Source organism: Haemorhous mexicanus, chromosome 21 (assembly GCF_027477595.1).
Source record: "Haemorhous mexicanus isolate bHaeMex1 chromosome 21, bHaeMex1.pri, whole genome shotgun sequence".
In the NCBI taxonomy this organism is placed as follows: Eukaryota; Metazoa; Chordata; class Aves; order Passeriformes; family Fringillidae; genus Haemorhous; species Haemorhous mexicanus.
In genome coordinates this window covers 4,873,602-4,900,277 of record NC_082361.1, presented here as the reverse complement: position 1 = coordinate 4,900,277, position 26,676 = coordinate 4,873,602, and the positions used below count along the sequence as shown (strand labels likewise).

At 49.6% G+C, this 26,676-nt stretch overlaps 1 protein-coding gene across 3 annotated transcripts in view; it reads left to right on the top strand.

Annotated features, from left to right (window-relative positions):
- The first annotated feature begins 10,771 nt into the window (after positions 1-10,771).
- The window catches only part of FUBP3 (far upstream element binding protein 3), a 39,529-nt gene continuing 23,624 nt past the window's right edge, over positions 10,772-26,676 (top strand). For 2 of the 3 annotated variants that reach the window (XM_059864944.1, XM_059864941.1), the window contains exons 1-5: positions 10,772-10,920; positions 18,113-18,218; positions 24,273-24,323; positions 24,799-24,832; positions 26,409-26,458. In XM_059864944.1, coding sequence (XP_059720927.1) covers positions 10,828-10,920; positions 18,113-18,218; positions 24,273-24,323; positions 24,799-24,832; positions 26,409-26,458 — 334 coding nt within the window. In that variant the 5' untranslated portion in view covers positions 10,772-10,827. The remainder of the gene's footprint in view (positions 10,921-18,112; positions 18,219-24,272; positions 24,324-24,798; positions 24,833-26,408; positions 26,459-26,676) is intronic. The other variant, XM_059864943.1, reaches the window with a different exon arrangement.

Below are 26,676 nucleotides of genomic sequence, written 5' to 3'. Positions count from 1 at the left end.
TATTTGGGGGGGGAAACCCTAAAACAAAACAACAACAAAACAAAGTGTCTTGGCAGAAGCTTCTTGTGCCCCAAAGCTTGAGAAATGCTGGAAAAGCTCAGTGTGGGCTCATTGGGCCAGCTGGGTGCTTAAATCATCACCTGGAAAAAGCCACTTAACTCCCAGTCCTGGAATATCCACTCAGACCAAAGCCCAGATCCAAGGGAATCCTGTCTCACTGGAGTGTCCAGTGAGGTTTTTGGCTCAGGGCAGAGGATGCTCCACCATGGCAGCTCCAGCTCCTCGGGAAGCACAGGGATGCTCTCAGAGGCAGTGATGGACATGACACCTCAGCCTTGGAGGAGTATCACGTGTCAGCTTCCAGCTGCTGCTTCCAACTGGGCTGCAAGTGGATTGTGCTGGTGAGGCAGAGCTCAGTGCATTCAAAAAGCCAAGTCAAACCTAGTGTGAGTCTTGCAGAAGGGAAAAAACTCTCAGAAATCATGGTTTCAATGCATAGAGGACACCCACCAAAGTGCCTGTGCTTCCTGTTGGGGCTGCAGTGATAGGGTGCTGTGAGACAGACACCACATTTAATTACCTTGCTGCCTTAATTGCCATCAGCCCTTCCAGTTCCCAAGATCTGATGGTTTCTCAGTGTCCTTCCACCCCTCTGTGTCTCAGGGAGGTATTTCAGAGGCTGGGACTGCCAGGAGGGATAAGCAGTGGGTGAGGAGCATTCTGTGAGCACCTCCTGAACCACCTGGAACTCCCCAGCAGAGATGTTTTTGGGGAGAATATTTTGGCCTTCAAGGTGACAAGCTTGTTTCTGCAGCACCCATCTGGCTCTGAGGGCAGTGAAGATGGGCTGGGGGCTCCCATTCCCAAGGCAGGGCTGCACTGGAAAGAGCCCAGAGGGACCCTGGGGAGGGACCTGGGTCACTGCTGGGCTTGTAAGCTCTTGTGTGCATCCCCCACAGCATCACCCATCACTCCAGCTCTGAGGCAGCCCCTTGCCACCCCTGGGGATGCCTTTGGGAAAGTGCAGCCCCTCTTTGAACCCTGGGTTCTGCCATGGGGCTGCTCTGCCACCCTCCCAGGCTCTGGTGGAGGGCTTGGCCGGGGTCACTGCAATCGATATCTCATCTGCAGGCTCTCCTAGCGGAAGTGATGGTATATTGGAACATGGTAATGGCTCTTGTCTAGTGGAAAAGGCTAATCTTCCCCAGCTGTACAGGATCTCTGCAGGTGTCCTCTGGCTCTCCCCGCTGCCACCAGCCCTGCCAAGGAGCAGACACACTTCTTTAAAGCTGTAGCACTCCAATTTACTGCTGTCCTGGGGAGGGAGAGCTGCCTGCAGCCTGGCTCCAGGGGGCACAGAGCTGTGGCTGGGCTTCCCAGTGAAGAACTGGCACCCCCAGTGTCACCACATAGCTGCTCACATGTGCTGCCTCAAAGAAGAGAAGGTGATGTGTTCTCCAGAGGTGGCATTTCCCCAGGGAGAAGAGAAGGATGTGGGGATGATGCCAGAAGAGGTGTGGACCCCCAAAGTGCCACCTGCACACGTGGGAGGGAGGCAGGGAAGAGTAAGGGTGGCAGTTTCTTGCTGTTAATTTGGCTGCTTTGGCATCACACTTGCTACTTGGTGGGACTCCCCACCTGGAACTTGTCCTGTTTTGCCCATCCCTCAGGATTGCTGCAGAGCCAGGTCTTCCCCTTCCCCTTGTGCATCACACCCAGATGGGCTCTGGGCTCAGTGGGTTCTGTTTTTTGAAGCTTACCAGCCATCCCTGGCTACCACATCCTGCTGGATACCAGTGGCATAATCCATTTTCCCGTTTCTCTGAGGTAATTACCAGGTGTGAGGTTTAATATGCATGTGGATTTTAGCATGAATTGCCAAGAACAGCTCAGAACAATGCCCAGGTGTGTGCAGCACATCCTGGGGGCTCAGACACGACCAAGGTGTGTGGAACCCCCAGATGTGGGCTGTAAAATGGGGAGCCCAAGGGCTTGGTGGGGCCCATCAGAGGCTGAGTGACCATCAGAGTCACAACAGTCATGCCAAAGGTTGTGCTAACCTTGTTGGGGCAGGGATTTTTCCTGCAAAAGACAGTGAGGATAGATGGATTTTAAGAGAAAACTCCTGGAGAGATAGAACAGCTGTGGGGCTGCTGGGTTTTTGCATAAATTTTATTTTGTCAGGCAAAGAAATGCATTGCTGCGTCCATGCAAGGAAAAACCATGATGTTTTGCAGGAGGCAAGCAGGGAGATTTTGTGTGGTTGTGCCCCGTGGGACTGTGCCCATATCACATCCCTTCCTGGGGCTCCATCTCCCATCTGTGGGGCGTGTAGGAGGGGACCCTGGACCACCTCTCCCAAAGGAGGGACAGAAAATCCTCTGGTGCTGCCCAGGATCCCATCACTTTGGGCAGATGGCATTCCCTAGCCCTGGATGACATCCCCTCAGCAGGGACACTGATAGCAACGGTGCACTCTTAGGAAAACCACGGGATTCCCCAAGATGAGTGGTCGGTTCCCATTTTCCTTTGGAGATGTGGCTTCCAGTGATCCATGGGAGCACAGAAGGTGCCCTGAACTCCACACTCGGGTCACAGGGCTGCAGCACAGCACGGCTGCTGAGCGTTCCCACCCTTCCAAGGCAAAGCCATCCCCCCGGTGAGGTTGGGAGTCACCAGTCCTGAGCTTCCCAGGCAGGGGGGAGATGGTGGCCTTTGTAAAGCCCTTAACAAGGTGGCTTTGTCTCACGTTTAACAAGGAGCTCCCTCGCTCCTTCCCTGGGAGTTTCCCAACGCCGGGTCCCTGAAAGCCAGCTTTATGCTCTGGCTGGGGACACGCTGCTGTGGGGCCGGATCAGAGGGACACAGGGGCCCTTCTGCACGGCCCTGACAAAGGCTGCCCCGGGGGGACAGAGCCTCACAGCTCAGCCAGCTCGGGGAGGGACAAGGGACCCACAGAGGAGGCTGCACTCGGAGCCCAGCGTCCATCTGGTCACTCGATCGTGGCAGGCAGCGAGCTGGAGATGTTTGGGGAGGGCCAGGGGGTCCTTCTGCTCTGTCCCCCTGGACAGGGGGCAGGGGGAGTGGCTGGGAAGGGACAGGTAGGTTTTGTTGGCCGCAGGTAACAGGATCCGCAGCCGTTGGTGCCTTCCTGCCCTCTGCTCTGGCTTCGGCGGGGGGTGGGAGTGAGGAGATGAGGGCTGGAAACGAGACCTCCATTCAGCAGGGATGCTTCTCCTCATCTGGAAATGGGCTTGGAGCAAGCCTCGAGGTGTCTCAGCTCAGGCACCCCACAGGTCTGGACCGGGCAGGTGCAGCAGCAGAAAGGGAGCACCGGGGGGGATCCTTGGCTACGAGCAGCACCCTGCTCATGGCAGAGGCATCGCCCATCCCCGTGTCAGCATCCAAGCTCCCCTCTCCCACCTCCTCTTCCTTCCCTGGGGGCTTTGCTGGCCTCTGCTCAGTTTGGGAGCTCCTGCCCTTCCCTTGTCCCACCAGCAAGAGCCCTCTCTCACCTCCCCCCTCCAGCCATCTGCCTCTGAGCCCCCCGCCCAGCTTTGCTGTCACGTGTTAAAACCACGGCTCAGCCAGGGTCAGCGTGTCACAGCGGCCCCTCATCGATTTGTTTTACCTCCCCTTGGCTAAAGCACTTTGGCCCTGGCCCCTTCCATGGCTTCCCAAGGCCCTCAGTTCTCCCTTGCCCATCCTGGCCCTGCATGGCCAGACCCCGTGGGCAGCAGGGGCCCAGCTGAGCCGCTGATCTCCTGACCCTCCCCGGGGCACCTAATGTGTGTCCCTGGTTTATCTGGATCAATATTTCTGCAAGGGCAAGGAGGATCCCTCCAGGGGAAGGAGGGGATGAGGGGATCCCTCTTGTTTGCACAGCCCCACGACTGGTTTAATGCTTAGCTGGGCTGGGTCATTTCTGGGGATTGGGAAGGCAGGAAGACCCTGAATCAGGGGTGGAGCTCAGACCAGAGATGTTTGGGGTCTCCTCCTTCCAGTTTGTGGGTCTCATGCTCTGCACTGGGGCACAGTGGTTGGGATATCTTTGCCTTCAAAACCTGAGGAGCTGGGATGGCTTCAGCCTCCAAGCCCCACTGCTCAGCAGGGGTGGGGCTGCTTTGGAGGATCTGCTTCTTGCTTGTGGTGTTTGGGCCTGGATGAGGAGTTTTGGAACTGTTCTACTTGGTGCTGGGGCTGTTTTTATAGAAGCCTGGAGGTGACGGTAAAGGGTGAGTAAAAGTCAAATATAAGTCCAAGCAGTGAGAGCCCTGGCTGGGACACCAACCTCCAGCCCTTCTTGCTGCACACTGGGGGATGCCCAAGGCATGAGGAATCTTCCTTTTATGGCTTGGCTCGGGGAATGACGGCAAAGAACACATGGGCAACACTCCAACACCACCCCTGCTGAAGGCACCACATCTCCAGAACCCCTCCTGTCCCGCAGAACCATCCCCAGCACCTCCACGGCCATGCCCACGGTCCCTGTGCCAGCAGCCAGGGCAGATACCCAGCAGCTCGGGCAGCCCGAGGAGAAAAGCAGGGAGCTCTTGGCAACTCTGCCTTTTGCTTTCAGCCTCGCCCTCTCTCTATTTATTGGTGACTTTTGTCCTTGGCCAGCTTAGCGGCTGAAAGGGGCTGTATTATATCACATGTAGGCAGCTCCTGGGGGGAGAGGGCCGCGCTTTCTGCGGGAACAAAGCGCGGGTTGGCTAATTCCCCTCTCCTCCCGCGGCACCCGGGTCCCATCTGGTTGACACAGTTTGCTCCAGTGTCTCCTGCTATTAAGCCCCCACTTGCCTGCTCGAATCACTGGCACTCCCCCGCCCCTGTACCCTCGGCCGCTTTTTCTTGCTTTATTTTTCATTTTCCCTAAAGCCAGGCAGAACTTGCTCCGTGGAGTGATGTCAGATGTGTGCAAGGCAGACCAATAAAACCTAATGCATCCCCCTCTTTGTCTGCCGGCCTCTCCAGTGCCTCACATTTTCCACTCAGAAAGCCACTTAAAACACATCAGCAACAATCCCTCACAAAACAGCCACTTGTTGGCTAATTGTGCCGAGGACCTGCATTGCGCTTTCCTGCCAAGGAGGGTCTGATGCTGCCAGGGACCAGGGCAGTGGTGATGGGAACCCTCAGCATCCACCAGGATTGGCCCTGGGGGTCTCAGCTGCTCTGCAGGGTGTGGTGGGGCAGGGATATGGGATTGGGATGTTTCTGTTCCCCACAGCCTGGAGAGGATGGTCACAGAGCCAGGAGTGGGGCTCAGCTCAGCCCTCACTCTGCAGCAGCGTGGATGAACAGATGATGCTGCAGAGCTCCCTGGACTCTGTCCTACCTGCTGATTCCTTCCTGGGAAGGAGAGCAGGCAGGAAGGCAGCAGGCAGCTGCAGTGGAATGGGAGCTCTGGGGGCATGAGATGGGTGCCACCCTGCCAGACCGGTGACTTTAGCTCTGTGGCTGTGACTCTGGGCTGAAGGCTGGAAGATCTGGCTGCCCCATGCTTATGGCAGCCAGATCTTCCAGCAGCTTAGAGGGATGCCAGTGGGTTTCACTGGAGGGGATGAGATCCAGGTGCCTGATGGAGGGCAGAGAGGGTGCAAGTCAGAGATGCTTCAATGCAGGAAGGGAGGTAGAGAGGCTTGAACCTTTGCCTAATGGAGAAGCATCCAAAAATCCCTCCCGAGGAATCCTTTGGGCCCTTTGGGATATGGGAAAGAGACCAGAGGGTGGTTAATCTCCCCCTCTGTAACCAGGGGCCCCAGCCCTCCCCCTCCCGGGAGAGAGACAAGTACGTGCAGTAGCTGCATTTATTCTTCTGCAGAAAAACTTGGACAGCTTCTCCTGCTGCCACCCCCGGCATCCTGGGGAGCAGGACGGGAGCAGCCAGCGCTCACTGCCGCCTGCTCTGGGGGCGGGGGAGCTGTCACACCTTTTATCTCACAGCCACCCAATCACACCGGGTTTGGGGCTAATTTGAGGCGGGCAAGGAGGTTTAGAAACAGTGCCAGGTAGTGGGAAGGCTGCCTGTGGGCGCTGTGCTGGGCAGGCAGCCCAGAGCCCTCCCTGCGGGCACGGAGCACACCTGCCCGTGCTCACCTGCCCACATTCACCTGCGCAGTTCATTGGCACGGGGCAGAGTCCGAGCCACCCACAGGGACTCCTGCTGCCGCCTGCTCTGGCTCCGTGACCCGGCTGAGCATCTGCCCCAGCGGCAGCCAAGGGATGAGGCAGGAGATGCAGGCAGCTGCCTCCCGTTCCCATTCCCATCCTCATTCCCATTCCCGTTCCCATTCCCTTGCTTTGCCATGGGGGTCCCTGTGGGCTGGTCGGACCCCCCCACACACCTGGCGGAGCGCGGGTGCTGGGGAGGAAGGGGTTAAGCGGAGCCAGCGGCGGCAGGAATCAGAGGATTACAGGTTTGTTGCCGGACTGTCCCATCTGTCACCAGCACAAAGACGAGCCCTGTCTCGGGCTGGGCTGTCAGCGAAGAGCCCACCACTACATTAGGACTCCATTAGGGGAGACTGGTGGTGGGAAATAGCAGCTGTCAGGACACTATCATTTCTCCTGTAATTCCTCCTGTTCCTTTCTCAACTGCACTTAAATAGCAGTTCTACCCACTGGGCCAATTTTGCATTTTCGTCCTCCTGCTGCTCCTCTTCTTTCTTTAAAGCTGCAGCTCCCTGGGCCCCTTCCCTGCAGCCTGCTGGTGGCAGTGGCAGTGCCAGTGCTGCCTGTGCCTGGCCATGGCATCTGCACAGGGAGAAGGGCTCAGGAGCACTGGCAGCATCCTCACGATGGTGCCGCAGCAATGCCAGCCTGGTCTGCAATGGGAGCTCACTGGCTCCTGACCTGGCACAGGGAGGGGAGGTGGTGGATCATCATCTCCAAGGACGGCAGGGTCCTTCCCTTCTCCCATCATCTGGGGCTCTCTCTGAGCTGGACGGTGCTGCCCTTGGACAACAGGCTGGCTGCTGATGCAAGGCTGGCCCTGCTCTGCAAACCGGGACAGGGGGGGCAGAACAACGGGTGGTGAACGGGGCTGGGGACCACGACCAGTGGCATGGGTGTGTCAGAGTAGAGTTTCTTCTTCCAGCCACAAAATCTGTCCAGATTTTCAGCGTTTGGCAGCGGCTCCTGGGTCACACTGCCTGCTGCAGTCGTGGCCACCTCGGGGTGGGATGATCCCTGGTGCCAGGGGACCCAGAGATAAAACCACAAACAGACAGATTTCTGATGGGACAGGATCACCTGGAAACTCTCAGCACCTGCAGAAAGGCAGCTCAGCGTGGTGGGGGACCATGCTGGGGGTCTCTGTGCTCACAGCTTTCCTGGGAATCCCTGGATCTCCCCACACCCTGCCCTGCCCTCACTGCATCTCCAGCCGGACCCGGCGCTGCCGCGGCGCCGTCGCTCCCCGTGGAGCCTCCTTTTCCAGCAGGGGATCAAAACAAACACTTGTGTGGGGAAGTGCATTGCAGTGGTGCTCGAAATAAATAACTAATTTCTCCCTACATGATCTCAAGGAGCAGGAGAGGTGTGAATAGCAGGGCCCGGTGTCGGGCTGACTGGACTCCCCGGGGCGGTAATTCAGAGGATGACAAACATAAGCCAAAGAAAAATGTTGAAAAATGGGCACTTCCCGCAGCCCTGAGCAAAGGAGCTATTGCAGGGTTTGGAAATAACGAAGGGAAAGAGAGGGAGAGAGGGGAATTTTCTCATTGAGACCAAGTGAAGTGCCAAACAAGCTGCTATTATGGTGGCTTTGAGAGGCACAGGGAGGGGGTGGTGGGGAGGAGAGTAGGGGGAAGGAGAGGAGGGAGGTGGGGGAGAAGAGAGGGAGAGAGGGCTGGAGGAAGGGAGAAGAGTGGGGGCTGTGGGGAAGAAGGGGATGCAAGGAGCTAAAGGTGCGAGGTGACACAGGGGAGATGGAGAGGGGACCAAGGTGTGTGATGGTGGCAGGGACACCACATGCCAGCACCCCACCCCTCACCCTGGGTCCCCCACATCTCCCCATCCTCATTTCCAGCCACCTTCTACCCCCTACAATCACCACCACAAGGGAGGGGAAAAAAAAAAAGAGAAAAAAAGAGATGGAAAGAAGGAAAACAAAATATCTACAGTTGTCGAGACAAGGGGAGAAAAATAGAGGCAAACATCCATAATTTTCTCTGTGGGGCTTTGCAGTAATTGAGCCATTTGGATAAAAATAAAGGCAGCAGGCCCTTTAGGTAAGAGGAGCTTTTGCAATCCAAGAAGCCTGAATTATGCGTCTTGTATCACTTGAAACCCCCCAGCACATCACCCCCCTCTGCCTCCCCCGTGCGACACCAAACCACTTTCCCTTTTCTTCTTCTTCTCCTTTTTTTTTTTTTTCCCTTCCCTCCTCCTTTTTTAAGTACCCTGTCAAACAGCATCCGATGAGTGGAGAATTTCAGCTGTCACAACTAATTTCAGTGTGTGTGTGCAAAGGTGTGTGTGTGCCTCGAGAGGGGGGAGCTGGGGGATGGAGGCATAGAATCACTCCCTTGCTTTTTATTTCTTTTTTTTTTTATTCCTCAAAAGGAAGATTTACATCAGAAATTTGTTTCTGGAAGTGTTTAAGGCCTGTAATTTCCCTCGTTTCAATCACTGCCTGATGTCTTCTTCTTTCCAGCTCCAGTGCTGAGGCTGGTTGTCACCCTCCCAGCAGCCTGGTCCCTCAGCTGCTCCTGCCCAGTGCCAAGGAGGATTTTCCATCTCTTAGCAGGGCTTGAGGCTCCCAAAATTCAGCTCTCACAGCCCTGAGCACCGTTCTGGGTCTGGTAGAGGAGGTTCCAGCTTTTCCCTGTCTGTGTCCCAGTGCTGGTGGCTTTATGCTGCAGGTTTGGTCACCTTTGCAGCGACTTTGAGATTGGCTGTAGGGTCACGAGGTGGATCCTGCCCAGAACAGGGCACCCCTGAGAGCCAGGTGGGGCTGTTGGGGTGATCCCCCAGCCAGGATATGCCTGGGGAAAGGGGCAGCTGGGGAGAGGCTGCTGCTGAGCACATTGGGTCTTCTCATCCAGAGTCAGGAGGGGAAAATTCCCTGAATCCAAAGTCTCTGAGTGTTTCCAAGAGAGGAGGAAGCAAAGTCCTGGGCATGGCTGGAGATGTTGCCTCCATCAAGTTCAGAAGATGATGGGATGGCCATGGTGATCATCTCAGGTGATGAGGTGCTCCAGGTCAGGCTGGATGGAGCTCTGAACCACCTGGTCTAATGGGAAATGTCCCTGCCCAAGGCAGGGAGCTGGAACCAGCAGAGCTTTAAAGCCCTCCCAACCCAAACCCTTCTGTGGTTAAAATCCTTTCCCCATGGGCTGTGTCCATTTTCCTAAAACAAATGGACTTTTTCCTTAAGAAAATGACCCCAGCCTCTGAGAGGAGGAAAGGCTGGGGAGCAGCCAGCCCACTGGTGTGAGGAGGTGACCAGAGCAGACTCTGCACCCCAGTGAAGAAGGTGTTCCCTTCCCACCAGATCACTCCACCAGCTCAGCAATTCCTGCCTGCTCCTGTAGGCACAAATGGGATGCACAGAACTGGAAAGAGCAAGACCCAGCCAAGGAGGAGCACAGAGCTCTGTGGGATGTCCCTCAGGGGTTGAATTTCCTACTCAGGGCTTTGGGAAACGGGCTGTGGGGTCAGTGAACCTTGAGCTACTCCAGGCTGTGTGCAAACCCAGCCAGGCCAGGAGCTGGGTGCAGGCAGCATTTTGGGAGGTATCACCCAAAAATGACACTCACAAAAAGCAGCAGGAAGGGCTGTATAGGGCCCTGCTCAAGGAACAAGCTTTGCATGTTCTTTGCATGAATCCTTGACTAACTGGTCCTTGCATCATCCCAGAGTCTCCTGCTGCTCCACTGTGGCAGGAGTGGGGGCTGGACCAGACCTGGGGGCACCTCCAGAGCTCCAGCTCTTGGCAGAGCTCCCCAGAGCACCCCATGCCCAGAATCTTTGTGCAAAGTGTCACCAACACCATGGCAGTGTCCAGCCATGGCCATGGGAGTCAGGAACATGGTGCTCAAACACACGGACCAAACCAGGCAGGGACTGGGCACCGAGGGAGGCGTGTTCCAGGGAGGGGCTCAGTGAGGGCTCTGGTGGCACAGCCTGGCATGGGATGGCACAGGCAGGGATGGGATGGCACTAGCACAGAGAGGATTGCATGAGCAGGGGGAGGATGGCCACAGGTAGGGATGGGAAGGAACAGACAGGGATGGGATGGGACCAGTGAGGCACGGAGTGCAGGCAGGAATGGGATGTCACAGGTGTGGATGGGATGGCACTGTCAGGAAGGGGATGTCACAGGTGTGGATGGGATGGCACGGTCAGGAAGGGGATGTCACAGGTGTGGATGGGATGGCACGGTCAGGAAGGGGATGTCACAGGTGGAGATGGGATGGCACGGTCAGGAAGGGGATGTCACAGGTGGGGCCGGGCTGGCACAGGCGGGGAGGGGCTGTAAGGGGCAGAGCAGGGTCCGGCGGCGCTGCCGGTCCCCGCCGTGTCCCAGCCCAGTCCCAGCTCTGTCCCAGCCCTGTCCCCGCTGGGTCCCAGCTCTGTCCCAGCCCTGTCCCCGCCGTGTCCCCGGGCCGGTCTCGGGGGCGGGCGCGGGGTCCCTAGGGGCGTGGCCTGATCTGGCCCCGCCCCTCGCCCCCATCCCCACCCCACGGCGCGCGAGCGGCCCCGCCCCGCCCCGCGAGCCCCCAGCCCCGCCCCTGCGGGGCACTTCCGGCGGAAGCGGGGGGCTCCTTCCCTTTCCGGGCGCGGGCCCCGGGCGGAGCGGCGGGACGGGCGTGGGCCATGGCGGAGCTGGCGCAGGGGCAGAGCCAGAGCGCGGCGCCCGTGGGAATCAAGCCCGAGGGTTTCGTGGACGCTCTGCACCGGGCCCGGCAGGTGAGGCGCCGGCCGGCGGGCCGGGGGCGGGCGGGAGGAGACCGCGGGGCGCCGCTAGGCCGCGGAGCGGAGGCGGGGCACGGCGGCGGCCCCGCTGCCCCTGTGCCGGGAGAGCGGAGCCCCGGGGCTGTGCCCTGAGGGGGCGGCGGGGCTCTGACAGCCGCGGCCGTGGTTGGTGCCGGGGCAGCAGTGCTGCTGTGCGGGAGTGGGCGGCCCGCAGCCTCTGGCCCTGGGCTCTGGCTGGGGTGAGCCGGTGCCGGTTCGGGTCTCTGACCGGCCTTGTCCGTGGGCTGAGCCACGGAGCGACCAGAGAGCGGCAGCGGGGCTGGGGTGTGTGTCCATGAGGAGCAGCTGAGGGAGCTGGGGGCACTCAGCCTGGAGAATAGCAGGCTCGGGGGGACTTTGTCACAGTGTCACTCCCTGAAAGAAGGCTGTCCCCAGGTGGGGGTCGGAGTCATCTCCCGGGCAACCAGCGACAGGACAAGAGCACTCAGTCTCAAGCCATGCCAGAGGAGGTTTAGGTTGGACATTGCATGGAATTCCTTCACAGAAGGGTAATTAGACATCGGAATGGGCTGCCCAGGGAGGTGGTGGAGTCCCCCTCCCTGGAGGTGTTTAAGGGAACCCTGGATGTGGCACTCAGTGCTGTCCTGTGATTGACAAGGTGGTGATCAGCCACAGGTTGGGCTCCATGGCCTCATAGATCTCTTTTCCAAGCTGATTGATTCTGTGAATACAGACCTGGGCAGAGCAGGAGCTTGGCATTCCCTGCAGGGAGAGAGGGAGGGGGCAGTGAGGTGATCCCCAGAGGAATCCATGAGCTTACTCAGTGCTGAAGTGTGAAGTTTCAGTGAGAGTACCCAGACCTGCAGGAATCAACACCCTTGCCTTCAGTACAGGGTATTCCAGGTGTTGGTGTGCTCCTTGGTTTGTGGAAGGTGGCTGCAGAACAAGAAACTGCTGCTCACAGCACGGATGCTGTGGCTGTTCTTCACATCTCCTGTTGCAGCTCTGTCTTGGGTTTTTCTCATCTCTGAACAGGTTGCACTTGTGCTTAGTGGCTGCACATTAAGGACCTGTAACACAGCTGAGTGTCAGGAGCAGAGCCCACCTGCTGCTCAAAGACCCTGACTTTGTTCTCTCCAGGTGGGAGAAATCCCCTCCTGTTGCCCAGACTTTGTAATTTCACTGACAAACTTCTGAGGGAACTAAGCTGGACCCTAAGACCTCTCAAGTGCTCTGTGTAGTGGAGCTGAGGTGCTGTCCCCTCACTCCCAGCTCACCTGGGAATCAGTGGCAGCCAGTCCCTGTGACCTGCACAGGGGCACCTGGTGCTGTAGATCCACACCCTGCACCTCCCAGGACACAGGAGCTGCTCTGGGGCCATTGATTTCCCTCTCAGCACAGGGCTGGTGGGGTGTGAACTGCTGCAGGGTGAGCCAGGCCTTGTTTCTTCCAGTCACTGGGAAAGTGCCCTGTCCTTGAAATGTGATGTCTGAGCAGCCAGACAGGGTTTTGTGCTTGGTGCAGTTAAATTGAGAGGTGCTGCAGCTGCTTTTGTCTTGACCTGATTCAGTCTTACTGAGGGCCTCTCATTGCAAAAAACATCTTATTTAAATATCTGGTATTGCTGCCACCTGTTAGCAGTTGAATAACTCATTTATGTAAAATAAAATAATTATTTGCTGTTGAAGTGAAGGTGGTTGAAATTATTTTGTGAGTGTTTCAAGTCCAGAAGAGTTCATGAAGTTGGTCAGGGGTCTGGAGCACCTGCCCTGTGGAGCCAGACTGAGAGAGCTGGGGCTGTTCAGCCTGGAGAAGAGAAGGTGCAATGGGGAGAGCAGAGCATCCTCCAGGATCTGAAGGGGCTGCAGGGAAGATGCAGAGGGACAGGACTCTTCCATCAGGAACTGTAGTGAGAGGACAAGGGAGAAGGGGCTCAAACTGAAAGAGGGGACATTTAGGTCAGATATTAGGAAAAAATTCTTCCCTGTGAGGGTGGTGAGGCCCTGGCACAGAGTGCCCAGAGAAGCTGTGCCTGCCCCATCCCTGGAAGTGTCCAAGGCCAGGTTGGACAAGGCTTGGAGCCACCTGGGAAGGTGACCTGAAGTGGAACTGGATGAGCTTTGAGGTCCCTTCCACCCCAAACCCTTCTGTGTGATCAGTCACAGGATAAAGGGTGATGCCTCAGAGCATCCTGGGCTCAAACAGCACAAACTGCAAATGGATCTGAGCTGGAGCTGCCTCACTGCTGTCATGTTTGTAGGGGGAGTCTGTGAGACCCCAAACCCTGCATGAGGGAGATGGAATAATAAATAGTTATGTATACAGAATAATAAATAATTCTGTGCCCTGGCTCTGGTCACTTACTTGATTTTGTTGTTCTTAAGTTCATTATACTTGCTGCAGTTATTCTGTACGTGCTGAGTTTCCATGAGCCTAGAACTGGAAGATTCCAGCAGCAACCTTCTGGCTGTCTCTCAGCCTGGCAACAAGTGTGTTGGGAAATGTGGGCTCTGCACGTGTTTGTGGGAGAGCAGTGTCCTACATTTTTGTGCAGTGAGTTGTTTGCTGCCTGTTGAATATGATTTTTTTCTGTTAGTGTTTGTGGGATGAAAAGAGCTGTTGGAGGGCTAAAATGTTTCCTTCCCCTGTGAAAATACTTGATTTGAGCTCTGTAGAGGCTGGGTAAGAGAGCAGGTGGCCTTCTCTTGCACAGAACCAGATTGTCACTGGTGACTCATTGCCAAACGTCACTGAACATGCTCTTCATTGCTCAGGTGATGGGTTTGCCCCAGCACCCAAGCAATCTGTGATGGAACTTCCTGGCTGAGAATCAGGGGAAAATGAAATCTTATATTTCTCTGGAGGTGATGGCTGAGCTTTCACCAAGGGTGTTTGGTGCTGTATTTGCCTGAGCTGTACTGATCTGCTACAGCTTTTGTTCTGGTTTTGGCCTTTTTGGAGTATTCCTTTTGCTCCAAGGGAATGAGGGAGCAGAGGAAAGAAATTCAGCCATGGTTCTTACTTTATGGGTTGGTCATCCCTGGCTTGATGTTTGAATCTTTCAAGGTTTTGTGTCACATGTAAGACCAGTAATCAAATTTGCTAAATTCAGTTCTCATGAGAGCCACAACATTACAATCAGGGTGTGGAATACAGTGCTTGGTTCTGGATATCTAAACAGGGACATAACTTCAGGACAAGGAAGACTTCCCTGAATAAAGGAAAGTAGCTGCATTCCTCAGAGCCACTGGGATGTGAGATGATTATGGGAATATAAAATAGGAACCTGGAATATATTTGAAAGAAATTTCTTTGTATTGCTTTCAGCATTTGTGCTGGACTTGCCTGGATTTTTTGTGGACTCTGAAATATTTGGGATTTATGAATAATTACTGTTTCAAGACATGCTGGGACTTTGAATTGCTCTGTCCTGCATCTTCTGCACAGTGTCTCAAGTGGATTGGTGGCTCCTAGGTGGGGAGCAGCTGCTCCCAGGCAGGCTGGCTTTTCTGTGGCATTTTTGGGGAGAGAGGGAGAGGATGTTTGCTCCCCTTTTGAATAGTGGGATCAGAAAATAAGCAGAGCTGCTTGTACTTTGGACTAAAATGAATTTCTCTCAGACTGTCCTTAAGTTTTGTTCTGATTGACCAAACAGTGTCTTGCTGGGAGTTCTGGGAATGCTCTGGAGAAGAGAGGCTGAGGCTTGATGAACCTGTGATGTGCCATCCTGGCTACCTCAAAAATGGGGAATGTCCTGAGACTGACTGAGAGTCAGCAGGCTGTGTTTGAAATCTGTCTTTGTATCAGGCTCTGACTTTAATTTCTGTGGTGATGGAGGGGTCTTGGACAAACTTCTCTTTCCCCCATTACAGAGTCCTTTTTCAAGTCATCTTCAAGTAGATTTAGGCTTTTCCAATTACTCTGGTATTTAGGAGAACCACCTGTGACATGAAGTTTCAATGGTTGTGGATGGTTTTATTGCTTTCTGCAGAGCTCTGGAGAAATGTCTGTCACCCCAACTCAAGTGTTCTGCTGAGTGAATGGGAGGAGCAGCACAAGGACCAGAATAGTCTGAAGGGTCAGATGACAGTGCCTTATTGTTTTTTTTATCCTGCTAATACCTAGAATTGGTGATTTTATCTGTTGCTGTTCTTTGCAGGGCACCATGGAGAGGTTTTTCCTAGAAGCTGGGCCTGTTCTCTTGAAAGCTGAATTCTGCAGATATTGGTGTTTGAGTGTGCCTAGCAAGGAAGCTTCATGTTTAAAAGTGGTTTTGTATTATTCTTTATTTTGTATTGTCATTTTTCTGGCTGTTAAAAATATAGGAGAACAGAAGTGCAAGGTATAGGAGAACTTGTATCTTTCACACAACTTCATGGATTAATTTGTTATTCTTGGCTTTATCAGTGCAGTTTGCAGCTGGGGCTTGTGTTGTCCTTTTAAGTCTTTGTTGGAGAGCTTTATTTTGGGGAATTTAGGTGCAGAAACAGTGATGCTTTTTCCCCAGTATATTTCAGAGCTTGATAAAATGGATGCATTGGGTTTAAGGGGGAGAAAAGAAAAGAAAAAAACCTAAGGCTGACATGGAGCAGGACAAAAGCAGTGGCTAGCAGCAGTACACTACTCAAGGTCATAGAGGCAGATAAGGGCTGGGTCTGCTTGCTTTTGCCATGTCCTAATTTTTGTGCTTACTTCCCTGCTGAACTTGTCATAAAAACTGAGCTTCCATTTTAAGTTGAACATGAGATGTTAAAATGTGTTTTAGCTGCTACATGTACTTTAAAAGCTCAGCTCTTCATTTTGCAGGGTGTATTTTCCTGCTGTGGTGAGGTGGCACCATTGTCTGCCTGTAATCCAGTGGCAGCTGGGAGGCTTTAGAGATAAGGGTACAAGTTTAAATAAAGGGAGAGGGGGGAAAGGAAAATATCCTAAAAGCTGATAATGTAAAAATTGCTTTAACACTCTTGCTTTGCCCTTTACTTGGAGGATCCTGTGCCAGGGTGATCATTGTGTGCTCAGTGTGAGCAGGGGTTCACAAAGCTCCCCTGAGGTGGGAGGACACAGCCTTGGTGCCAGCAGGCTGGTCCTGAACACCTCTGTACTTCAGGCTGCCTTCCTTCCCTAAGTCAGCTTCTGCTGTCCACAGACTGGTTTTTTTTTTTTTTCTTTTCCTGGAGTGTGTGCTGAGTGATTTCACCTCTGAAGGATCGTCCATAACTTGTAAGTCATGGTAAATAACCACTGACAGAAAGAGAGTTCTTGAATAGGGTGTTGAAATTAAATGTCCCAAAATATGTCAGGGTGTGTTATACCTGACACTGTTCCTTTTGGTCTGTGTTGGAAGTTACTGTATGAAAGCTGTTAATAGATTGCTGTAAAATACATTTTAAAATTTGTATTTCGGCACTGAAGTAGTCAGAAAACATTTCTGCTCTTTGTGTTTTATTAAAGTTCTCTTCATCCCAAACATGAAATGTAAGGGCAAAGGGCTGAATCCATGGATACAGTACAACATTTAACAAAAGTAAAGCATCACCTGTCCCTCCCTCGTGGAGAGGACAAGGTGTGTTCATGCTTTCAGAACCAGCTTTCTGGGGACTCACTGGAGATGTTGATGTACAAAATGCTTGTCATGAAAGCTTCACTACAGGATTGCAGCTGGTACCAGTGAAAGATTTTATTCTCAAGCTCTGACATTTCTGACACAGCAAAGTTTCTGACTTTCCAAAAGGAGACAAGACAGAATGGACTATAAGGAGAAAATGGTCAAAACTTGGGGCCCTTTTTATGGAAGGCATTGAACAGAATGTTTCCTGTTCTCTTTCTAAAAGCAGTGCCCTCAATCTTTCAATATTATTTCAAATAGCTTTTTTCCAGTACCCTGTGATTCTGCATCTTGGGCAGTTGTTTGTTCCACTGCAGCAGAAGATAGTATCAACAACCAGAGCTGCTGTAGATGCATTTCACTGCAACAGACAAATTTTAGAAATCTTTAGATATATTAGTCATTTAAAACATCTCTGTGTAAAATGCTCTTTCATCTGCTCCTGTTCCTTATTCCCTGATGAAATCCAGTTATAATGGAGTGAGATCAATCTCTTGGTAAAGATTTGATTAAATGATTTTATTTTTGCTGGAAAAGGCAGCAAGTGCTGTAGCATACTGTATACTTGATATTTGTTCTGTAAGTGCTTTTTTCTGTGCTTGCTTATTACAGCAAAATACTTTATGTAGGCAAAGGGAGCTGTGAGACTGCAGTTTGCCTGTCCTGGGAGGGTGTAGCTGGGGTGCAGCACCCAGGGCATGCACCTGGGTTTTTCTAGGGTGGGTTTCCACCAGTTAGCTCAGAGAGCAGCTGGAAGAGCTTGTGTTATCAGCACTCACCTGTACAGCTGTCCCCCAAATGTCACTGGAGATGAGCTTTCCACTTGCATTAAGTGATGTTTAGGTGTGTGTCTCAGTTTATTTCTTACCTTAGTCCCCTTACTGTGATACCTGCCTGTCTCCTCTTTCCTGTGAATAAACTCCTTGTATCCTGGCTCAGCAGGGAATGGCAGTTTACCCTCTGGAAGGCTTGGAAGCAGAGGCACAGGCAGCATTGGTTGTGTTTGTGGAGGACTGACCACTGCAGGAAATGGAAACTAGTTCTGGACTGATAGTTTGCCCACTGGCTTATTCCTCACACAGTAAACAAGAGTGATCCAGTCTCTTTGACAGGGAGTTCCCAAACCTGTCCTTGTGCTGTGTCTTTCCACTCTCTCCCTTGCTCCCCCAGGGGTGTGTGAGTGTGCATTTCTGTGTGTCTGGATCTGCATGGATGCAGGAGGAAGCACATGTCCTCCCACACAGCTCTGGAGGTAGCAGCTTCTCCAGGACAAAGTTGGTGGGTTAGTTTGAACCCTCCTCTTAGCAAGTTTTAGCTTGTCAGCTATCCATTGAGCAAATAATCCTGAATATAATGTTCCAGGGCTACTTATGATCAGGAAGAGGAACTGGATGAATATGATCTTAATTAAGCAAATATTAAAAGCAAGCAGAAAATTGTTTGCTTTACAAATGAAGCACCTTGTTACAAATCCACCTCTATAGTAACTACCTGAGAGAAGATTGGCCTGGGGTCAAAGCTTTATTGGGAGAAACAGTGTTAGTTGTGGTGGCTGATAATGTTTTTATCCCCTTTTTATAGATTGCTGCTAAAATTGGAGATATTCCTCACTTGAATAATTCTACAACACTTGTGGACCCATCAGTCTACGGTTATGGAGTGCAGAAACGGCCCCTGGATGATGGAGGTAAGCTGGCTGTGATTAGTCAGTCTTGTGCCTGCAGCTCCTGAAATTCATCAGTGAGGCAGTTGTCTGTGTTAAGGATGGAAAATGCAGCTTTCTGTGTGTAGAAATTTTATACAAGATGCCCTGTGCTGTTTACTCTTACCTAGATTGCACAGTGTTCTTAGGCATTAGTATTAATATGAAGTAATTCTTTGTTAGTTCATGACCTTTGGGAATCAGCAAACAAATTGTGTCATTTAAATCTTGGTCTGTGATAGTTGAGGGAGGGAGAAGGATTTTTTCATTGGGTCTGTTCTGGAGCCCATATATAGAGCACCAGGTGTACACAGTACATGTTCTTCCCTGATGGCCCCTATTTTCTGAGAGCAGGTAATGTGTAGGGACAGTATTACAAGTGTTCCTTTCCATTTGTTTCCAGCACAGCCCAGGAGCTGAGTTGCTGTCAAGTTCTGGTTGCTTTTTACTTGAATTTTAAGGAGAAAAGGTATTTATGTAAGATGATGCAAGTTGGAAGGAAACTTTCAGTATTTAGTTTTGCTTTCTCCATTATTATTTGAGAATTCTGAAATCTCTGAATAATTTAAATTTGGCCATAGGCAAAGGATAGTTTATTGCATGGAGCATAACTGGTAACTGTCATAAGTCAATATTGTGTGAATTGTTACAATTCTAAATTAAGCCACTAGTTTCTTATGTTTATTAGAGCAAGAGTTCTAACAAAAAATGTTGGAAAAAGAGTTTTTTAGGTTTTATAAATTTAATGATATGCATTGTTTCAAGTGTTTAAACTGTATTATCTACAGCTGTATAGATGCAAAGAGCTCACCTTTTCTTGTGAAGAAATAAAAAGCATGGCAGTGTCTTCCTTTTTGCTGTTTCCTCTGGTATTTTTCCTGACACTTGTAGCCCTGCAGGGTGATTCTCTCCCCCATGAACATGTTTAAGAGTACTGAGGAGATAAGCCAAGCTGCTGCCTAGCACTTCATTTTGAAAAGAATTTTTTTCTGTCTGATACAAAGGCTGAAAATAGCTGCCTGTCTGCTCCTCAGTCTGAAGAAACATGCTGGTGCATGGGGAGAAGTTTCTTTCATGTGGAGCCTCTGGCTTGCTAACATTACTGTTTTCTGAACACATGCCACCACCCACTTCTGTTCTCTGCTCTGGGCTCTATTTGAGCAACAGGTTGCTGCTGCTCCTTTGGTTTGGTTTCAGGAGAGAATGGATTTATCTGGGTGATGAGCCCCCATATTTTGTATCTTTGTTGAGAAGCCAGAGGTCTGGCATTGCTGGTTCTGCAGGGGTAGGTGCTGGGCAGTGTTGAGGAATGCTGAACAGCTCTGAGCTTAGGGATGTGCCTGTGTGTGAAAAGGAGTAAAAATAGCCTTCTGGGAACCAGTCATTCACAACATTTGCCCTGCCTGTTTTTCATTGATTCATCAGACTGAAGTGGAGTTCTGACCTCCTGACAAAATGGGTTGTAGGAACTCGGAACACGTGAGTTGGTTGTAGTGTTTCAGTGACAGGTTGGACTTTGTACTTGTACTGATGAGCCCTAGAACTTGGTGAGCCTTGTTTGTGTTGACACAGACCATGTCAATACAGTAGCAGTCTGGGCTAGAAAAGCACATTGCTGCTGGTTTCTTGTGCTGGGTAGATAACTCCATGGAGTGGGTGTTGTTCCTGGGAGAGCCTCCCAGAGTGGCTATTCCTGACTCCTGCCTCAGCAGTTGTTCTGCTCACCCTGTCCTCAGCACTAAACCTTGTTTGTAATTGTTTTTAAATGCTGTGTTTGCCCTTGGGTTGTTCATACACATCTGTATATAACTGTCCAACTCCCCTCCCAAAAAATCTGGTCTGTGAGGTCTTTAAGGAGAGGAGAAATGACAGAAGTCTTACTGTAAAGGGCTGGAATTTGACAAAGAAGTGGGAGTTGTCAAGGTAGGAATAAGGGTTGTAGCAATTCTTTCAGCTTGGGTCATGTTGGGTTTTATTTCTAATGGTATTAGTAAGTCCTGTACTGAGATGCAGCTGTGTGATGAGTCCCCCTACATTTGGGATCCTCCTGTGCTGTTCTTTACCTGCAGCCTGGCAAAGCAACTTCTGAAGCTGTGTGTGCTTCTTGCTCTGTATCTCTTTGTGATCCATATCTTAGTCTTGGGCTACCTGCTCTTGCTGCTGTGTAATTAAATGTCTATGATGCAGCCTTAACTTTAAACATCTGGAAGATGGAAGGTGCTTTTAATAGGACACTTAAATTAGGAAAGCACTTCCTATTTGGATGATTTTTTTAGTTCTCTGTTAACTGCAAACAAGGGGTGTTGGAATTTCATGCCCACACTTCTCTCCATTTTCTGCTTGTCTGTGAAGCATAGTTTGGAGATGTTGTTGTCAGAAAGTGATTATGTTGTTACATATGCTTTAGAAATGTTATAGTGCATTTTATAGTGGGTTTGGATACATTCTACTGCTCTAGATGGGTTGGAAACAAATCTGGTGGGAAATTTCCCTGTATACTGCATGCTCACAGCTGGGTGCAGGTCTCACTGTTTCCTTATCCCCATGCAGCTCTTGGGAAAGTCTTGCTATTCCTAGTAGTGCTGAAAAAATTGTCTGCAGAGGAAGTATTTAAGGTGACAGAGAACTGTCTGTCTTTCAGGCCAATCTAATTCTTCCTGTCTGTTTTTGTAAACAGCTGCTGCTGTGTCTGCCTGATGCAAACTGAGGAAGTGGTCTTGAGACAGGTGTCAGTGCATTGATCAAAACAAATTCAGCTGCTTTTCAAGCATTTCCAGGAAAAACAGATTTATTATCGTGTCAGAAATCAGGATGTGTGAGTGCTTTTTTGCACTTCCCTTAACATAACCCTCATCTGAGCTGAGGAGCAGCAGGATCACCCCTGGTAACCTGGCTCGTTGGTGTTAGATGGAGCTTGAGACTGATTATTTCTCTTTTCCCTGGCTTCTTTTTTCCCCCTTTCTGGAAACAACTTGAAAGTAATCCTGCAAACAGCTGTAGTGCAGGGAAGAGATCAGGTTTATTAGTACTGCTCCTGGGAAGTCACAGCTGGCATATCTGTGGCCACTTGCAGGGGTTAATGGTTCTCAGTGAAGGGGAGCACTGGGGACAGGTGAGTCTGAGCTGCAGAGCTGCAGCTGAGGACAGAGCCCAGCCCACCTGTTAAGGGCCAACTGCTGCCCCTGGCCTCTGTTCTAATTAAAAGATCTCTCTAATTATCAGCACAGATGAGTAAGTTTGTTTAATGCTAAATAACCTTTAAAGAAGCAGCCTCCTTTTGTTCAAAGGAAGCTGGGATCTAGTCTGCTGCAAAGAGACTGATGGACAGAACATTCCCCTTTGTTTGGGCTGCTTTAAAGGAGTGTCCTGTGAGATCCATAGGATTAAGCAGCAGCATTACAGCTGAAGGCTGGGGCACCCTTTGAGTCTGGGAAAACAAAGGTGAGAGACCTTGGAGAAGCCTCACACCCCCCTCTCTCCACTCCTCTCTCCTCCCAAAGCTCCTGTGGTACATCCAGGTCTGAAGATGACCTGTTCTGGTGTAATAAAATTTGATTGTAATAGGACCAAGGGCTCAAGCACGAGATGATCCTGCTGTAAAGAATACTTCATTCTTTCCCTCCAATGTGTTTTCAATGAAAATAGTGGTGGGCAGAAGGGAATTGTATCCCTGTCTTACTGCTGATGAAAGTCAGTACTGATGCTCTGACACATCTGCAGCAGCAGTAGGACCAGGGCAAAAGTCCAGATCTCTTGGCAAAAGATTTGGTTTAATACACAGAATGCCACTGTTCTTCAGAATTGTAACTTTACAGATGGCCACTTTTTTAAATGAGGTGGTTTAAGGGAGGGGAAAAAACCTCCAAAGATTTGCAGTGAAGTCACACACAAAAATTATTAGGGTTTGACTATTTAATTCAAGAAAAACCTATCAATGTTTAATGATGGGGAATTAGGCTAAAAATCTTTGTAGCTTTCTAAAATTTATGATGATCCCATTTTGGCTCTAAAGTATGAAAAGCAGCCCTGTTCCACTGCTCTCAAGGAGATGTGTTGCTCTGATTTTATTCTAGCCATGAAGATATTCCTGAAGAGATTGTATATTCCCATCATGCACATTAATTTAGTGGGAGGCACTGCTCTGTTTTATGGGGTGGAAGAAAAATCCACATTTGTTTTGAGTGTCTGTTAGGTAGAATTCAGTTAAGGTGAAGCGTAAAGCAGATTGAAGAGTTATCAACCAGCAGGTGCCATTAATAGGAAATTGTGCTGATTTTATTCAGTATTTTTCCTTATTTGCAGTAAAATGACTGCAGTTACAGTTAAATTGTACTGAATAGATGTAAAAGGGGGAAATATGTATGTGGCTTGTCAGAGTTCAGCCCCCTCCTTGGTGTGAAGGGAGACAGTGGAATGGTGCATCAGCTTTTAGTATTGTGGCTGCCCCAGCCCTGCCTCTCTGTTAGTCCCAGTTTTTCAGAGAAAAATGGATATGTTGGAGAAGGAATGGACCTTTAGGTTGTTGGATCTGGGAGCCACATCATTTTTTTCCCTCCTCAAAACAGACAGAAATCATAAACGACTTGAAGTAAATAATTTCCATTTCTCTCCATTTGCCTTCAATCTCAATTTTTTTGAGAAGTTATCTGTGAACTGTGGAAGGAATGGTCTCTCACATAAATTACTGTGGCATAATTTTTCCATACTAATTTGTACAATAAACATGCATTAAGGTTGATACCTCCCTGTGGGGGTGAATGGCTTACTCTGGATTCTGTAACTCAGAATGGGATGGAGAGACATTGCTACCTGCATCTAAAGCATTAATTCCCTGACTGATTTAACTTCCTGTGCTGGTACAGGTTTCCCATCAGAAGTTGGCTTTTTCAAGTGTAGGATTGTGTTACAAAATGAAGGCTCTTCCCTCCCTTGCATGAACTTGGGGAGTTGATTATAGGATGTGTATCTGTCTCATAATTTGTGGGCTGCGGCGGCAGCGGAACAGATTGCTAAGAGAGCAGTTCTAGTGAACTGAAATGCCAAGTGGAGATTTAAATACAGCCTTTGCAGAGTTAAAACCACTCTTTCTGGTATCTTGATAATGAGTGGCCTTGGCTGTGGCAGCCCCACACTACACCAATACCACCAGACCTACTGCGTGGAGTTGAAATACTCTGAGTTTGATTGTATTTGCTCAGCTCTGTGGTAGAAGCTTATCAGCCAGGGCAAATAGTCCCCATTACATCACCCACCTTTTTCAACTGCATTATTCACAATTATCAAATTAGAGCTTTTCATATTCAAGGTGAGAATATGCAAAGACAAATCTAAGGGAGTCAATTAACACAGCAGTTGTCTTATCGCTGAGCTGGAGAGAGTAATAAAATAGAAACATTGTCAATATTTTGGTCCTGAACTATCATGGAGGTATTGACACGCAGCAGAAATACACTATTGACTCTCTTTGTCTATTTTCTTTGAGTAAAGTGTTTGGCCACAAACTTGATGCATTTTTCTACCAGATTTAGAGAGTGTGGGATGCATCCACTTTCTATCCCTGCCAGCTGATTGCCAATTTATTTCAGGTCAAAGAATGTGCAGCTTGCTGCAAGGTAGTTTGAAACAGCATCTTTATTCTCACAGCTCACATGTTGGCCAATTTCATTTGTTTTGTTCCGTGCCCTCCAGGCATGCAGTATAATCTTTCAACTGGTTGTTAGCACCAAATGGTCTGGTTTTTAGCTGGTTTGCTGCAGGCAAAGTCCAGTAGGAAGCCCAGCAGGGCTCATGTTCCTACTTTGCATGAGTTGGTCTAATGATATTTTCCCCATTAACATTTGGAAGAAAGATCTAATCTGTTTGGGCTGGGGGGAAAAGTCTGTCTCAGGGTTGTCAGTAGGGAGATAATTGCTAATCATAGATGGACCACCAGCTAGCATGGCAGAAATGCCTGGAATGTGTTCAAGAACATGTGTTTTGTTGGGTTGAAACAGTGTTTGGGTGCCACGAGGTTACTTAACAGCCCTATTCCTTTAACAGGTCTCCGTGTAAGTGGGCTCCATGGAGCACAGATCAGAGACACAGAGAGAAGTATGTGCCAGCCGTGTCAATGCTTGGACTGAGGGAATCTCTGAGGATGCTTGGCTTTTATTCTTGTTTCTTAATACACACTGGTCTCCTTCAGATTTCTCTCCCTCCTCCTCCCTCCCCTCCTTTTCCCTTTTTTTACTACTTTGGGCTTAATTTGGGAAGGGGGGGAGGTTAGTTGCAGGGATTTGGATTTGGGCAGGCAGGATTTTCTCCCGTGACTCTCAGCATGGGGAGACACGGATCAATTCCCTATCCTGTGTTCAGCTGGACACTGGGCTGTGGTGTGTGTTGATCAAGAAATCCCCTCCTGTTTTGTAGCACATAACGCATTCATTTCAGCCACTGAACCTAAATTACTGTTTTGCTTTTCTTTCTTTTTTGATGAAACGGTAAGAACTCTTTTTCTATAGGGATGAAGTTAGTTTATCCGTGCTAATGCTTTGATTTTTTTCCCTTTTTTCTCTCTCTGCCACAGTAGGTAACCAGTTAGGGGCCCTGGTACATCAAAGGTAAGCAGTGGGTTATGTTTTATTATTTATTGATCAATTCTAATTGTTTATTGATCCACCATCTGTAGTAGTGTTAGAAAGTCAGAGGTTGAGAATGTGGAAAAACTGTCAGCTTGGGTTTTCTACAGTCTGGGTTGTTTGTTCTGATGAAAAAAGAGGAGCTGATGTGAAACTTGGATTTGGTCTCTGCAAATCTGCAGGACTGAAAAAAAGAATTTCTCTCTCCTTTCCCTTCCCCTGCCCTGGCAGGGGCAAGACAGAAAAAGTGAAAAAAGATCTGGCATTTTGGTGAAAGGTGGAAGTATCAAACAGACACATGTTACTGTTGTTGTCCTTATTATTTAGTTTTGTTGGTTAGTATGACCTGGGATGATTCCTTTGTCAAAGATGGTTTGGGAAGACTGAAGCAAGTATGAGTTGTCATCCAGCAGGTCTCAGCATCCAATAAAAATGTAAAATTCTCAGTTTTTCTCAAATCCTGCTCTTGAGGAGTTTTCTGTGTTGCTTTGAAGGGAAGAACATTTCTAAAGCTGGATTAGCCTGAAGGTGACTAGTAGTGCATTTCCATCCTAACCAGCTGTTTGGGGCCTCAGCAGAAGGGACAAACTGTGCATGAAGGCGGTAGAATCTTAAATTTTTAATGGTTAAGTTAAAGCTGATGTCCTACTAGAGCATCCTAGAAAGGGGTAGGCAGTGTTAGTACTTCATCTGCAACTTAGCTAATCAAGTCTGTGTCTTTTACACCTTTCCTAACTGATCTAAAGCAAAAAAAAAAAAGGGAATATTTTAATATACCTCTCTACAAAACCTGCATTGAACTTACTATGCAGATGTTTTATTGCTTTTGAGATTGCTGAGCAAATTGTATATAATACATATTTGCAAATGCCACCTTCATGGTGTTGTGTTTTCTACAAAACAGAAACAGCTAAACAAAAGAGCAATCCAAGTTAATTCCTTTCTACTTGGCTGTGGTCTGGTCTTAGGAAACTGCTTTGAGTGATTTGTTTTGAAGAAACTGTCCAAAGAGTAATAGGTATGGAACTCTAGAGATAATAAGAATTCAGAGGATAATTGAAGACAATCTTTATTAATTCCAAGGAAAAGAATTATGAGGACAAGCAAGTGAAAAAGAGTCCCAAACCACCAAACCTGTGACTGTTAGAAGGGGAATTTCACGTCAGGACTGGCTTTGGTTGGAAGAGAATATCCAGAATCACTGGGCAGACACTGCTGCTTGGAAGGTCCAGGCTCAGTGATAAGGAAACTTTGTGCTTTTTTTTGTTAAAACTGTCTGGAGCAAGAATGACAGAAAGAGCTTCTTCCATCAACTCCATTCAAGATACCAGAGATAGACTGGAAATGGATCCAGCATGGGAGGAATTGTGTGACCATCAGAGGTCCCTTCCAAAACAAATAATTTTGATAGTGATGTGCTTTTACTTGTGTATGCAGAGCCCCTGTGCTGAGCCCAGGCTCCATGGCAGGGCTGTTTCTTCCAAACTGTTCTTTGTAATGACTTTGGGATTTTCTTCCTTTTTCTTTTTCCTTTTTTTTTTTTTTTTTTTTTTTTTAGGGCTGTAATAACAGAAGAGTTCAAAGTGCCTGATAAAATGGTTGGATTTAGTAAGTACCTTGGATGCTTTTGATGCTTCTTGATGTGTTTCCTGTGCAGGAATGCTGTTGATTCTGACACAAGTTTTTGTGCTTAATAGCCTTGGATAAGCTTTGTTTAATGCTGTTTTAACAGCAGAGGGGAACAGAGGATTTGTGTTTAAATTCCAGATGCAAACTTCATGTAAAAGCTTGGTGTCCCAGTAATAAGAACAAGAATGTTTGGGACA